General features: G+C 34.9%; 1 protein-coding gene across 3 annotated transcripts in view; it reads right to left on the bottom strand.

Moving 5' to 3' along the window:
- The window catches only part of AnxB9 (Annexin B9), a 52,707-nt gene that overhangs the window by 7,558 nt on the left and 27,781 nt on the right, over positions 1–17,368 (bottom strand). For all 3 annotated transcript variants that reach the window (XM_089250931.1, XM_089250940.1, XM_089250950.1), the window contains 3 exons: positions 12,420–12,473; positions 5,452–5,641; positions 4,225–4,283 (listed from right to left, as the gene is read on the bottom strand). In XM_089250931.1, the coding sequence (XP_089107057.1) occupies positions 4,225–4,283; positions 5,452–5,641; positions 12,420–12,473 (303 nt within the window). The remainder of the gene's footprint in view (positions 1–4,224; positions 4,284–5,451; positions 5,642–12,419; positions 12,474–17,368) is intronic.

Below are 17,368 nucleotides of genomic sequence, written 5' to 3'. Positions count from 1 at the left end.
AATTTTCAGGGATGAAATAGAGCACGGGAAAATTTGAAAGTCGATTTTTAAAAAAATCTGTTTTTCTCTCCAATTTCATTAATTTTTCTGGACTTCCGGCAACTCTTTTAAGAAGAGATCGGATAGATTATCAAGGTTCGACATGTTTTCAAATTTCAAATTTCCTTTATTTAAGATTTTTAAACACAGTTACAAAACATTTAGGGGCTAAGCAAGCTTGTGAGCCCACAAAAAATATCTGATACATATCTGTCAGCATAAATAATGAGAGAGAAAAAGAAAGAAAAAAAAAAACCACACATATATATAACACCAAGAAATAAGTGGCAACAGGAATGGAATTGATAAACAAAACATTTTGGCATTTAGCAGCTTATGCAAGATAAAAGAAAATTAAATTACAATATCAAACAGAACATTTAAATGTTCTTGAGTTAACAACCAAGATTTTAAATTGATAAAAAAAGATGTACATGAAGATTGTTCTTTTATTAACTGAGGAAGTAAATTAAATATTTTGGGAGCTAAATACAAGAAAAATTTTTGGAAACGAGTTTTATTTGACCTTGGTACCTGTATAGTATGACGTCTAAATTGCATTCCAGACTTATGTAATTTCAGATTGAGATGGCCACTTCTTTTATAAAACATTTTTAAACTTTTATAAACGTACAGATGTTGCAGAGGGAGTAGCTTTAATTGATTGAAAAGTGGAAATGTATGCGTGAGTCTATTTTTACTCAGAATGATACGGATGAAGGACTTCTGTGTGACAAAAAGTGAAGAAAGATTGCTGAAGTATGTCCCACCCCAACATGTAATGCCGTAACTCAATCTACATTCTACTAATGCAAAATAAAGAAGTTTTAAAATGGATTGGGAACATTTATTCCTGATAAAATAAAATTTCCTAATGTTCCGATTTAATTCTACGCTCAAATAATTAATATGGGTTTTCCAGGATAGTTTTGAATCTAAAAAAATCCCTAAATACTTAAAGGGGTCTACTCTATTTACAACTGTGCACATACAATCCGAGATACAGCCATCTGTCACACTATGATATTTTAGGACACCAAAATCATCGAAAGTACCAGAACCAAATAACATATATTTAGTTTTATCTGTATTTAATTTTAAATTATTATTTCTAAATTATTTTAAAATTCTTTTTGTTATAAAAAACCTGTCTTGGGATAAAGTTTTGAAGGATAAATATCTTTGTAGTGCTTGCAAAGTGTGAAAATCACACACATGGTCACTGTACATTGCAGTATATAGTCAAGCTACTTTCGAACAGAGATCTCTACTTTCCAAGGTCAGAAGATAGGGCGACCATGTTCTGCAATACGCATCAAAATTCAATTTTACTCCAGATTTTATAGGAATGAAAATACTTTTTAAAATTATTTTACTTTTTTTTTTAAATTTTTTCTCTTTTTTATGTAGTAAAAAATACCCTTTTTCAAAAAATATCCCTTAAAATTATTTTTTCGGATAATTCTGAGTATGACTATGAAAGATGGGAGGAGGGAAAGTGTGTGTGGTAGTGCGAAGGAATAAAACATGCTTTCTTGGAAAGAATCGTTTCGCGAGAACTAAATATTTTTGCTGCCCTTATCCGAAAGTTTGGAAATTTAACGTGCTGAACACATATCATTTAGAACACTGTACATGCAATGCAGGTATAAAAGTATGTCAAAGAGTCTCACAACAAATAAAAATAAAAATTGCAAACAAGCGCTATTGGTCACAAAAAAATATGAAAATAAGCTATTAGAGCAGGATGTTAATTTTGGCGTAAAGTTCCCACCACTGATAGTAGCACCATTTTCTGACAGGAATGATAGTTAGAACTTAGCTATCTTCTTTTTTATTTATATTTCATTGTTAATTTTTTCAACTGCACAACAATATTCTTTTACCGTTTTTCTCAGCATATCAGAAGTGGGTGAGACCACTGGAGTTCGACCAATTGGGTGTCGTTACCTTAGTTGCACCAGTAATTGGCCCAGACATGTTCCCATCCGCTACAGGGTGGTCTTGATATCTATAAAGAAATCTTCCCCTCCCAACACTGCTTTTCTTTTCCTCCTTTTTTTACAGGGACCTTTCAGCATCAAGTACCATTAACCATTGTCACCTAAGAATCAAGTGGTTCGCTAGCTAGGCTCTCATTGTGCAGGTCTTGGTTGAATCCCAGCTCGGACATGGATGTCTACTAACACTAACAAATTCCCTGGACAGATCATGCTGATCCCTTAGGAATACCCGAGGATCACGTTATTCAACCATTCGTCAACCTTAGCAGGAAGTATTCCAGGGTGGGTAAAAAGTAATAACTTTTAGAAACAGCTGAAAGGATTTTAAAAAGTTTCAAAAGCTCTTAAAAAGGGAAATGAAAATTAATGACTTTTTAAGGATTTTTTAAGCGACGTATCAAGTGGTACACAGTCTCGATGCACTCCAGCTGAACAATGTTAAAATTGGCATTAAATTATCATCAAGAAAGAGTAGAGAAAAATATAATTTCCAAACTTTTATTAGTCTTTGAAATTTTGTTGTTTAACAACTTGATTGAGAAAAGCAAAGTCTAGCTTCTTATAGATTTTTCTGAACTGAACTAAATTTGCTCGTACATAAATCATGATTTTTTTCCTCCAACTTCGAATTATCCAAAAAACTCGAGAAAAGTTTGAATTAAACTAGATAGAACAATCAAGTACGATTGAATAGTCCAAAATTTGAATTAACCAAGTTCTACTGTATCAAATGGCATGTTCTGTGACCATTAACATTTATCAGAATTCCATTTAAAATGATGACTGGTTATATCTACTACTGTTTTGTATTCTCACATTTTATCGATTTTGATAGTTTGATCTAAATAACACTAATAAATTTGCAGATGTCAATGGTTTTGAACATGACTCAACCATTTTAGAATGATGTCTCGTCAAGCCAATTCGCAGCATTTCAGCAAAATATTTCACAGTACTAAATCAGCTGAATTTACTATTCAGACTTATGATGGCTATAATTTCCTTAAGTTACAATTTTTTTGCATGCATAAAATACTATATTTATTTACTGGGTACACCTAAAGCCAGGTCTACAACGGCTAGAATGAAAGCATGCCAGGACTCTGCCACTGGACTTATTCTGTTGCCCAGATCCTTTCCAGCTCAGCTTAGTGGCAGAGTCTGGAACAAAGTGTGTGTGTATGTATATCTAACAGTCTGAGTGCATATCTGATTTTTTCAGAGCCGCTATCTATATTTAAATTATGAGTAAAGTGTAATGATTGGATATTTGTGTTATTGTAGGCCTGTTGCTCTCTGTGGTGAGAATTTTGAATGAGGATATCAGCCTGCATTTGTGACTTGAAGTTAGGAACCACAGAAAACCAACTTCAACTGACTACCACTGTGGCATCGATGGGGTCCACACTGGCAGTGGTTGCTGTGAACCCCACTAGAACAGCCTATAACAAGATTGAACTAAGTGAGTAGTCCAGTAGTTTTCTCTATGTAGAACATGTGCTGGTACCAATCATATCGCTAGACAGCAATGCACATTAAAAAAAGAAAACACTGTTCATATAGTATGTGCACAAATGAGCCAATTTATTTTTTTCATGTACAGACTCCCAGTGGATCATGCAATGCTATGCTGTTTGCCATCCAAATTGGCTGAGCTGTGCACAGCTGCACCTCAATTATTAATCATTTTTGTCACACTACTGCCATTTTCTGCACATGAGGACTAATTTGACCGGGACCTGCAATTTATTGCCGATTCTGAACAGCACCCTTATTTTTTCATATTCACTGAGAGGTTTGTGTGCTAGCCTCTTGGTGTGGAACTCCCTGTCGTAGCAATATTTTTCTTAGTCATGTTGTCAGGAAAATTTCTCACAAGGATGAACTATCAAACTCCTGACACCCCTAAACATCCTTCGGTACTTTAGGTGAGTATCATATTGACCTGGGCTATGCGCCTGCTACACCTTGAAAATGGGTTTTTGAGATGCTTGGAATTGCATAACATGGCATGACTATAAATGGCTTTAGAGTCTGTGACAAATACTTATGTAAGGAGAGCTGCAAATAGATGACTGTACTTCACAGCTAAGAAAATACTTTTCATGTTTACCCTCTGGTAAATTCAGTATACATTAATATGTAGCTTTATTCCTTGAAAAAAAAAAGAAATTATATTTACCCTCATAGCTTTGTAGAGTTTCTCAGCAAAATATGCAGGTCTGTTTTCAACACTCAGAGCTATAATGGGGAAAAAATATGTATTACAAACCACCTGAATGTATTATTTACTTCCTTCCCAGTCACATATAATTTATAAGAAGAAAAAAAAATCTACAAAAATGATCATCGTTAAACCAGGGCCACACTTATCAAACTTAGGACTTGGTGCCAAAATAATAGTGGGGCCATTCAAGTCTTAACAGCTCCGGGCATTCCAAAAATGTTTAGAACTCCCCTTTGTCCCGATTTTATATATTTTGTGGGGGGAAGGGGAAATCACATCTATTATTTCAGAATATGTAGAAATGCTGAGAAATATCCATATAAAACATTCAAACACACAACTAAATGTAGATTAACACAAAAAATTGAAAATGATTCAGCGCTGTAGACAATTTTAAACTGATGACAGAAATGATTCCCGAAACTCATGAAAATTTTAGAATTGATGAAATAAAAATAATTGAAAGAAAGAATTCTAGAGCCAATGACAATTCAGAACTAATGAAAGAAAAAAATTAGAATTGATAAAAAAGAAAAAATTCCGGAATTGATAGAAATTTGGAACTTATGGTGAAATTCCAGAACTAATTAAAATTCAAAACTAGTGGTAGAAAAAATTCTAGAATCTATGAAAATTCGAATTAACAGAAGAAATAATTCCTGAACTCATGAAAGAAACAATTCCAGAATTGACGAATGAAATAATTCCAGAATTGATGAAAAAAAAATTCCAGAATTGACGAATGAAATAATTCCAAAATTGACGAATGAAATAATCCTAGAATAAAATAATTCCAGAATTGATGAATGAAATAATTCCAGAATTTATAAAAATTTAGAACTAATGGGGGAAAAAAATTCCGGAATTGATGACATATAATAGTTAGTGAAATTAATAATTTTGCAACTGATGAAAATTCAGAATTACCAGCATAAAAAAATTCCAGAATAAATGCAAGAAATTATTTCAAAAATTTGTGAAAGCCTCCAATAATATATGAGTGAACTTGTGAGGAAAAGCTTCACAAAGCATGGGGCCCGGTGTGACAGTACCTGTTGCGCACCCCTAAGGGGCTCTCCATTAAACCATTTGAAAGAGCAATACAATGTTGTAACAATAACTAAGCAAACATGAAAGTATAGTGTAATTCATAACAGTAGTTAATATGAACCAACAACTCACCAACAGCCATCATGCCTTTCTTTAGGTCACCAGACATCTCGTTATCGATAGCATAGGCAACGGTATGTCCAGCCAATTTCTGATATTCGTAAAACACCAACTTGAGATGATGGAAGCTCTTAGAGATGAGAATGGCATTGAAAGTCGATTCATCTGTACCCCACTGGCCAACACCAGCTTCATAAAGCATCTGGGGGAAAAGATGTGCGAAATAAATATAGATGACGCTTGATTTTATAGACCTCAAATTTACGAACCAGGCATTTTTACAAACTCATTTTCTGACCCCAAAAAATATACTACTATTTTGAAAAAACATATTTCCCCATTTAGAAACTTTCAATTTTATGAATTAATTTTTCATGACCCTATGGATTTGTAAAAACAAGCATCAACTGTATGTCATTTTGGATCTCTTTAGTTGTAAACTTCTCTTTAGTATTCATTTTTAATACTTATTCATTACAGTCAGCTCTCCATATTCACAGTTTTCGTATTTGCGGTCTGTTTCTCAGTTTTTTTTGAAAAACACTGTTGCAGTGCTTATTCTTGTATCAGAATAAAATATAAATAGTACATGTTGAATAAACATTCTACAAAAAAATACCTCCTAAAGGTTATTTTAGTGCCTCTGGAAGTCTTTCTAAAAAACTGTTTTTTACAAGTTTTTGAAAGTGAAAAATTTGATAGAAAAATTCGAAATATTAACCGTGTAACGAATCTATTTCTCCAGTATGGACATTTTTACTAACTCTGTGGCCTTATACCACATAATATGCTTTGTTTGTTTATACATTGTTAAAAGAATGTGAGAAGAGAAAATCGATCTTCCAAGAGAAGAGAACGTGAGTTGGAATGTGGCTTCCGTCCTGGAAGGTTGTCTGTTTTGAATGTGCTTCGAAATAAAGGCTTCTTTGTTAGGTTCTGTAGTTTCGTGTATAAATTGGACACCCCTCCAATAGCAAGTGTTTAGGGATATTCCGCCACCTCACGGAAAGGAGACGCACCCTCAGACACGACGTCCCCTTATAACCGTGCTTAACTTGATTGTTACACTTGCCCGTTATTACTGCATCAATGAATCCGCAAATTATCAAACCCATTTGCTCACCAATAAGATGTTAAGCGAGATGACTCGCTCTGATAGATATTTTATGTTTCACAATAAGATTCTCATTTCGGTTTTTTAAAATATCCTGCGTATATAATATGACAAGTGTAAGATCACAGATGAGATGGCATGGGGCCCCCTCCAATTGCTTTTAAAATATACCTCCATCCTATACTATCTGTACATTCATCCGTCTTAATGAAACTCAGAAACTTCTCCTTAACTCCCAACCCCATCTCATCTGAAATCATTAATACCAAAATTTGTTAATCGTGACAGTACCCAATTGTCCGTGCCCGAGTGGCATGGTGGTAAGATGCTCGTCTACCATCGTGAAGGTTGTTGTCAGAGTCCCGGGTTCGAACCCAAGGGAGGATATAGATAAGATATTTTCCCTAACGAACTCGAGGCCACCACCGATAGACAGCGCCTTCACTTCCAACCCATCTCACTAATGGCAGTAAATTGCAATATAGCGATATGGCCAGAGTTGGTGTTTGGTGAAGTAGTATCCAATTGTCCAGGAAAAATATGTTGTAAAAAATTTGTATGTTTTTTTTTCTTTGACACAAAATAAAGTGTTCAGGACTCTGCCACGAAGCTGGGCCGGAAGAGATCTCTGTAATGAGGTAAATCCAGTGGCAAAGTTCTGCCGTTCATCATGCATCAATGAATCTGAAATCAGATATATTGAGAAAGAACAACTCACAATTTGGTCAGCCGATTCTGTGGGTGTGAAAACTTTACATCGACATACACATGTTTCTCCACATAAAAAGTGCTGTTTTTTTGTGGGTGTGATAAAAAATTTACATAAGGCATGTATTGCATAATTTACACAACATAACCACCATTTTTAACTGTGCAAGTCAAGGAGCACAGAAGAGAAAGAATAAGTCACATCTAGTATTTTGTGTGAATAATAGAAAAAAGCTTGGGGTATGAAAACACTTTGCCTGAGTTGATTTAAACGTTGTTTGAATAAGGAAGTCAGAAGACACCTTGACAATAAAGAAAGTCTTTGGATACTGAATAACGCTCCACTGAATATCATATATAAAGGTGTTGAAGTCCTTTATGTGTCTCCCAGGGCTCAGCACGGATCATGGCCTCAAAACTAGTGAAAATAGTGACCAAAATATTTAAAAAAGTGACCAAAATGTTTAAAAAGTGACCCAATAGTGACCAAAATAATTTTAGAAAGAGACCAAATGGACAATGAATTTTGATTATTACCAAATTGAATGAATTTAAATTGAATTTAGTTTTCACTAAACTTTGTATTTCAATGGAGCTCATCGAAATTGCTTTTTTTACATATAGTAGTGTGAAATAAATCAAACTCGAATGCATTCTGCTAACCAGAAAAGTTTTGAATAACTTATCAAATTTATCAACAACTATGTGTGAGAGAGTAACATTACATCCTTTCTAAGTAACAGTAGTAATGCCTTCCCCCCCCCCCATAGGGGCCGTTCAAGTATTACGCCATCATCAATGGGGGGAGGGGGGTTTCCGATTTGCTGACTTTTGATGACAAGGGGGGGAGGTTGAATAAAGCTTACGTCATAAACCACCCTTTATGAAAATATGAGTTAGGATTCAGAGGGGGGGGGGCAGAGCTGATGACGAAATTTTGCTGACGGGGGGGGGGGGGTCAAAAATGGCTAAAAATTTGCTTATGTAATACTTGAATGGCCCCATATTGCTATCCACAACCCATCTTAAAATCAATTTAACCAGGAAAAATTTTCACATTCAAAGAAGGAAAAAAAAAACAATGAAATAACACAAAATTTGATGAGAGAATTTGTCCCATCTACATTCTAATGGATTTTTCTTATGTTATGCTATGAATGACAGTATACAAAATGTACTCAAACTTTTTTTAACTAGTAGAAATTGATTTACATAATTAGGTTTGTATAATATCTTCCAACAAATTTTAAGAAATTTACTATAATGATTGATTTAAAAAAAAAACTAAAATTACATTTTTAACAATATTATTTTAAATTATTAAATTAAAATATTACTTAAACTACTGAATTAAATAAATTATTTAAATTATTAAATTAACTAAATTATTTTAATTGTTAGGGGCCGTTCAAGTATTACGTCATCATCGATGGAAAGGGGGGGGGGGTTTCTGACTTGCTGACTTTTGATGACAAGGGGGGAGGGGGGGGTTTCGATAATGCTTACGTCATCAACCACCCTTTATGAAAATATGAGTTAGGATTCAGAGGGGCAGAGCTGATGACAAAATTTTGCTGACAAGGGGGGGAGGGAGGGGGTCAAAAATGGCTAAAAATTTGCTTACGTAATACTTGAACGGCCCCTTATACGTTGAGGGAGGGCAATCCATCCTTCCCCCCAACGTCAATGGCAGAGCCTACTGATGTATATCAATTGTCATCTGCCGCACCTCTAAGACCTTCAAGTCTATCTGCACCTATGACTGGACACGGAAGGGTGCGTGGGTGAGTCTACTCTTTTACAGGCGGAGGGGGCTCCAAAATAATACTGCCCTTGGGTGAGGGAGAAAACAAATCAGTTTTGAAATTGTTTGGTTTTTGAGAGAAAAATTTGTAAATATATATTTTCCTTTTTTTTTTACACACAACATACACCCCTGCAAAAAAAACATTTACTACTTTACCCAGAAACAATATAATTTTGCCCCCCCCCCTTGTAATTTTTAACAGAAAAAGACTCCGCGGTCTTCCCCGGTAAACTTCCCATGAACTTTGTAAGCACCAACGTGGCGACTTTTTTCCGCGCCAACCAATCGCCGTTTTGCGGTGGTCAATTCAAGATGGCTGACAAAGATAAAATTACAAAAAATTATATAATTTATAACATGAATCAACCAAATATGCGGCAATATGCGAAAATCGATAGAAATATATCGGGAAATACGGAAAATTAGGATTAAAATGAACACAAAAATCGAATCAACGACATACAGGGTTTATAAATGCGGTTGATAGAGTTTATGGATGCTGCTGTCAGGGCTACCTATTTTTCGCCATGTTAGCTCGGACTCCTCCCGTAATTTTCGAAGAACAAAAACAGTGAATTCGCCAACACCCGGGGCACCCGATTTACCATGGCCGTAATACGATATTTTTTCTGGAGGGGAAACATAATTTTACTGCCCCTTGACTGTGAAATTCGATAATTTTGCAAAGGAATTTATTTCCTTTTCTTAAATATACCATTCCATCAAAAATTCCATTCGAGGCATTGCCCCCCCCCAGTTTCGGATTTGATCACGGTATGTAGCAACCCGGGCCGCAAGTATGAACGAAAATTTACTATCGCCCGGGGCCGGTATCCATTTTTAATAACGGAAAAAAAGAGTAAACTCGGCACCCTGGCACCCTTCCTCGTTCAACACCCGTGGAACCAGACCCCGCCCTCTCCTATTGCGGTCATAACAGCGACTCGAGACAAAAACGTTGTAATAACTTCCGAGGTCTGAAAAGGGGATTTTTTACACAACACCGTGCGGAGAATGGAGCGCAATATGTCGATATTAAGTCAACAATCAGCATCGTGAAGATGCCCTAAATTAAGTTACGGCCAGAAGCAGATAAAGGTCAGTTGTTGACGGCCCCGGGCATAAAAAAAAATAATATTACGCCCCTTAAATTAGGAAAAAAGTATAAAGTAGGGGCCAAAGGCGCGGTTGCTGTGCCCACTGTTAAATCTGTCTCTATGTACGGCTCGCATGCAGGTTAACTGAGTTTTCATCAGCCTGATGACCAATTTTCATCTAATTTGGTTAAACTAAACGTTGAATTCGAAGGTTTTTAACAACTGGCTGTTGCGAAGATATATTTTGGAAAGAGAAAATTCAACCGGAAAGTGAAAGGATGTGGGTTCGATTCCCAGCAGGGGCAGTTGAATTTTCTCTCTTTCCAAAATATATCTTCGCAACAGCCAGTAGTTAAAAACCTTCGTATGGTAGCAGAGAGTGATGTCATCCTTCCATAAACGTTGAATTGCAGGATTCTGTGATCTTTTCATAAACAGTTTTCCTTTTCGATCAAATTTGGGGCTACGGTTTCTTGCTGAGATTTAAATCCAGTTAGAAAAATAGCACGAATTTTATTTCTAGATAGATCGCGATTTTCAGTCGGATGATTTTTTTTTTATTCTAAGTAAATTCAAAATACTTGCGAGCTTCTTTAACGTTGGCCAGCTACAAGAGTATTCTCCAAAGCGTACTAATAATACGCTTAATACGTATTAATAGTACGCATCTTTAATATGCACGCTTTGGTATTCTCCCGCTGCGCGTAAGTTAGTTTCTGCACGGGCTTTCTTTATAAACTCGCTCAATGTAAATGAGCCTTGAAATCGTCATTTCAAATATTAAAAAAAATTAACAAAAGTAACGATAGAACAAACAACAAATGTAACTTGCTCGATGCTCCAAGAAAGGAATTCGGCCCTTAGGACAAACTTTTTAAAACAAATAAAATAAAGGATCAATTTTAAAATAAGATAAAAATGAAAGAACGAGTGGGGAAATAAGAAAGAATGGTAGTAGAGGAGGGGAAAAAATTCTTTGTTGTAAATATGCCTTTTACGTTATATTTTTCCGACCGGCTTTTCCATAAAATGACGACTCTTAACTATAAGGAGCTTTCTTTCCAAGCGCCTTGAAATCAAGTTATGCTGACGTCACACGGTATGCTCCCGGGAAGATAAAGACGCCTTCATATATATATAGGGGTTCCTTGTACGATCATAGTTCAATGAAGGGAGGGAGAAAATTAGCGACCTTGAACCGGTAAAGTTCACACAAAGAAAAACACAGACAGCCGAAAAGCGCGCGAGACCGAGGTTTTTTTGGTAAAAAACGTGGAAAAAGTGACCTGGGCCCGAAAATAGGTAATAAAAGTGACCAGCTTCTAAAAAAGTGACTTTTAGGGGAAAAAGTGACCCGTGCCGAGCCCTGGTCTCCTAACGAAACATCTAGCATTCAGCTGCTTGATCAGGGGTTATGTGTACAATTATGGCTGGCCAACACATCATTCAATGATGACTCTGTGCAGGAGATCAAAAAAAATTCTTCATATGTAGAAAAAATTGCTGAAGGAAGCATTTGTCACCATACTCTAATGGATTTACTGAAATAAAGAAACAGCTAACAGGCATTAATGTTCATAATATTCCTTCAGAAAACATCGCAGAGAATCACAGGACCCTCCTTTTTACTTCCACAGAAGGCAGATATAAAAGAGATGCCAAAAAAAAAGTTTATGGCTTGTGTTATTGACGGGTTTTCTGTATTCACTGTGACCTCCGGAAAACAACCCTACAAATACAGAGGGACGACTATATTATTTAACAGAGGAAAATTCCTTCTGAAATATAGATGGCAGCACTGAAAAATTACACACAACACTCATATACAATGCATACAGATACTTATGTACACACACTTACACTTCCTGCACAACTCACTAGGTAGTAAATTGCCCATAGATGGTGATAGACCTGAGTTGTGTTCGATTGGAACGAATGAAATTCCTATTCCAAACTAATGTCACATGGAGAATATTAATTCCTAGCTTTATCGTGTGGATATATAAATCAACAAAATTTTTGCCCATTTGTAAATTGCCCATAGATGGCGATAGACCTGAGTTGTGTTCGATTAGAAAGAATGATATTCCTATTCCAAACTAATGTCGCATGGAGAATATTAATTCCTAGCTTTATCGTGTGGATATATAAATCAACAAAATTTTTGTTCTATATTTAATAATTTAAAGAGATTTGAGTCTCAAAAATCTCGAAAGAAAGAGGGAGGGAGAAAACACAGCAAAGAAATACATACCTGAGCATCTTGCATGGCCATACCTGGGTCTGCTAAGGCTTCACTACGAGCACCCTTAAGAGGAAAAGAAAAATTAATGTTTAATAGGGTATTTCTTATTGGCACGTGGAGTAACGATTCCAGGAAACTTGATAATTAGTGACGGAAGATGAGTATTATACAGTAAAAGTATGTTATAATGACAGCTCAGAATTTGGCTCATGCTATACAGAAGCTTCCTAATTTTCAACTTACTATACAAACAAAAATATTTTTTGTATCTTAAACATTAGCTCTTTGACAGTCATTTGCCAATTTGAGATTTTAGTTACAAGCCACATTCATTATAACAGACTTTTACTATATCATATAAATGTTATAAATTTGGTTATTATACGTAATACTGGTTATTATATATAATTGCTGAGCATTTCGATAAGTTTGATAGATTTTCCCAAGTTTATTGCTTTTACCAGCAATCATGGGTATTACCCAAGCATTGTTGGTAAATTTTCCTAAATATATCACTTACCTGCGATTATGCATAATACCAAAACATTGCATCTTTGGTGAAGATGATAAATCATACTATATGATATACTATATATGACAATTCATACATGTATTTTATGATTATATCAGGGTATGATCGTAAAACGTATTATCATTATATCGGGGTATGATAGTAAAATTTGTTATTATATCGGGGTTGACTATATTCATAACACACATACTAGACAAATTTGAAATTTTTTTCATATTTATCAAATTTACCAATTACACTAGGGCAGTGGCTCTCAAACTTTTGTCACCAAATTCATGGTTCATCTGCAGCTCCCCGGAATAATTAGGTAGATATTTTCCCATATAAAAGAACCACTTCAAAGCATGAATAGGCAGACAAATGAATATCTCCAGCTTGCCACGCACCCCTGACAAAAGTTGGCGACATCCCTAGAAGCCATGACACACACTTTGAGAAACACTGCACTACAGTATTACGCATAATCACAGATAAAGTAGATAGATTTAAAGTATTTATCAAATTGACCAACACTTGGCCACTGTTAAAAATGATAATTTTTTAGTATTCATTAAATTTACCCACGATGCTTTGGTGTTATGCATATTTGTCAGTAAGTGATAAATTTATCAAACTTACCAAGACGATTGGTAAATATGCATTATAACCAGTTATTACGTATATAACCGATTTATCAAATTTACCTACTCTCTGTATTACCATTTTCCGTATATAGGAGTAGATAAACATTGGTAATGATAAGCAAATACTAGCATGTAATATTCTAACAATGATCTATCACACAAAACACAGATAGAATACCTACAAAAGCAATGCAAAAAATTAAATGCAAAATTAACTATCACTGTTGCAGTGAAATATTAATTACAACCGATAATGAAATAAAAGAAAAACTTCAAATAAATTTTATCACGAACATAAGAACTGTAAAATCAAAACAAAATTGGCAATCATAAAAAAGTTTTTCGTTATGTAAGAAGAAATTCACATCTATTCATATACATTGTTCCCTTTGGTATGAGCATCCAAGAACTTCCACAAGAGAAGTAAAGGTAAACTTAGGCATAAATGAAGAAAAAATGTTTTTCAATCTTAACGTTACAATCAAATGTGCAGAGCCATCACTTAAGTCAAAAGCATCTAGGATATACTTTTGCTTTTAATGCAGTTATAAGTCACCAGAATGACATTCCAAACCGACTTATCAACCACATTGTTATACTACTGTCTTCTAATAATTCTATTGTTCCGTCTTTTTTTTTTTTTCATACTCTCACCATTTCATGAAAACAAAGATATTTCAATCTCCTTGAGCTACTCTCATTGTAATTTCAGAAGTTATAAAAATTAAGATAACATGTCACTAAATTTTGTGATCTAAACAGTCAATGTTTTACGTAGAAAAAGATGTTTGTTAATACAAGATATACAGAAAACTGACAACTATGTAGAGATACTGATTTTCGGAAAAAATTTTATTTCTGCTTCTACAGAATTATTTCTGCTTCTAAATCTGGGTATCTTGGATGTTGACCGAATGCTCTACGAACTACAGGCTATATTGACAGGATATTTCTCCATCCAAGCGCATATATACATGCTACAGTAAATATGATTAATTAGTTATTATTCATAATAACAATGCCATGCATATTTATCAATCATTTTGGTAAGTTTGATAAATTTACAAATTTTAATGGTGAATATGTATAATACCCAAGTGTGTGTCATTGGTAAATTTGATAAATACTTGAAATTTATCACCTCTATATCTGCGCTTATGCATAATACACTAGTGGCAATTGTTGAATTTGGTAAATATGAAAAAAATTCCAGAGGAGTCTAGTATGTGTGATGAATACAGTCGAACCCTGATATAATGATAACAAATTTTACAATTGTACCTCGATATAATCATGCAATACATGTATAAATTAACACGTATACTATATTATATAGTACAATTTATCATGTTTACCAATGATGCAACGCTTGGGTATTATGCATAATCGTCAGTAAAAATAAATTTAAGAAAATTTGTCACACTTTCCAAAATGCTTGCTGATTATGCATAATTGCCAGTTATGTATAATAACCAGATTTATCACATTTACCGTACTATATTTATATTATATACTGTGTAGAGGCAGAGATGAAGTTTTTCCAAAAATCGGTATCTTTACATAAAACATCCAGTTTTCAGTATATCTTGAGCAAATTCCATAGAGGAATGTGTACGAGGTACATATACGGTTAATTAGTAGATATATGAGCCAATGTGCTACACTGTGACTTTTTTTTCACAAAAATGAAAACATGGTACAAGATGCTATCATGTAAGGGAGGAGTCTCCAACCTTTCAGACCATGGCAGGCCAAATTGAAACTTCCCGCAAAGCCCGCGGCCACCAACTCATGTAATTTAGTGACATAATAGGTGCCAATGGCCCAGAGTTGAAAAGGGGCGAAAATAATTGAAAACTTATTCATTCTGAAATTATTTCTTTTATTATCAATTTTGTTTAGTTATGAAATATTTTTTTTACTAATTCTGAAAAAGTTAATTACTGATTAAATTAATTCTGAGATTAATTTTATTCCAAAATCTCTAAACGAATGCGATTTATTGATATATTATTGATTGTGAAATAGAATCAGAAATTTCAAAATTGCTTCTCTCATTGATTAATGAGTTATTTTTTTCACTAATTCTGAAATATTTGTTTCAGTAATTCTGAATTTTCATCAATTCTAGAATTACTTTAATCATGTTTTCCAAGAATTCCAAAATTATTTCTTTCATTAGTTTTATAAAAATACAATGCCACAACAGGCAAAATGCCCAACAAGGTGGATGAGTCATAATCGTGCTCCCCAGCAATAATAACTGTGCCCCCCCCCCCAGACCTCCAAGTCTATTACCGCCTATGAAATCCTGTTGAAAATTTTGGGCACTTCGATTATATCTCCCTGACTCCTGCGTTCATCCAATGTAAACACATTCAAAAAACAAAGTCTCTCTTCATAATTTGCACCCCGTGTGCCAATAAGAACACGCGTAGCTCTTCTCTGCACCCCTTCAACCAAGTTTATGTCCCTCTGTAGGCACGGTCTCCAAAACCTTACAGTATATTCCAGTCCAGGATGAACTAAGCCTCGGAAAAGTGAAAGAATGACTTTAAGAGAACCCGAAGAGATCCTTTTGGGAATGAAACCGAGCATTCTATTCAATTTTTTGACCACCACTGAACAATGTTCCGAAATCTAAGCAGCTCGTCAATGAGAATTTCCAAATCTGTGACCCTAGTTGCATCCAGGAGTGACACCATTCAACTCATAAGAGAAACATGGGTTGTTCGAACCAAAATGAGCGACCATGCACTTGTCAATGTTAAACACCATGCTCCATTCATTCGCTCATGCTGCAATCCTGTTTAAGTTGGTCTGGCGCAATTTCCTGTCGATCTGAGTCTCGATTATTAGCGACCCCATTAGCTTCACGTCATCTGTGAATTCGCTAGCAATCCTATTAATACCCTGATAGAGTTTATCGATAAAAAATATGGGACCAAGGACACTTCCTTAAGGGACACCACTTGTGCTCCCTGTTCACCATAACTCATTGTGATCTATCTCTTAACCATGATTTTATCAAATTCAGCAAGTTGCTCCCAATCTCGTGTAAATGCTTCAAAAGTTTACAATGTTGGACCTGATCGAATTAATTGTTTTTCAATGTATTTTAATCATTTTCTGAAAATGATCAACAGGCCACGACAAAAAATCTCTGAGGCCCATGCATTGAAGACCCCTGACCAGTGTTCACCAATACGCATCAAATTCAATTTTGTCCCTCCAAATTTCGTTTAGTGAAAATACTACTGCAAATTTTAGGAAATTTGTTTAATAGTTATTTTCAACTGATAACAAATAAAAATATATACCCTCGCTTTTTACAAAAATACCCCTTAAAAATTTTAAAGATGAGTGAAATTACTCTTCAAAACTATATTTTCGGATAACACTGCTCCTGATGTAAGGCACTGGTTGTTGCAGAGGTTTCAGGGAGGTCAGTGAGCTAGGATGAAGAAAACAATAAACTTACTGTTCTTACATCATCATGTGCTGAAATTGTTATTAAGTCCATGGCCTTCTCTCTCATGTTGTTAGCACAGGATCCATAGATCATAAAAGATAAAGAACTCTTGATGTAAGGCAATGGTATAACATCAGGGATATCAGAAAAGATTACCGTGGTCAGCTACTGGTGGTACTGTGACCACACACACATCCCGCTAAGTAGATTTACTAATTCAATATGGTATGATATTTTTCAAACATTTCCATTTTGCAGAATTTTGGCGAAATAGCGAATTTGACATTACATCATGGTTGAATCAGTTGTAGTGATTGATGAAAGATGCATT

This window comes from Pholcus phalangioides, unplaced genomic scaffold (assembly GCF_987345545.1).
Source record: "Pholcus phalangioides strain wild (caught in Gottingen) unplaced genomic scaffold, Ppha-v1.0 ptg000003l_1, whole genome shotgun sequence".
Taxonomy (NCBI): Eukaryota; Metazoa; Arthropoda; class Arachnida; order Araneae; family Pholcidae; genus Pholcus; species Pholcus phalangioides.
The sequence above is the reverse complement of the archived record's forward strand: the minus strand, read 5'-3'. Positions and strand labels throughout refer to the sequence as shown.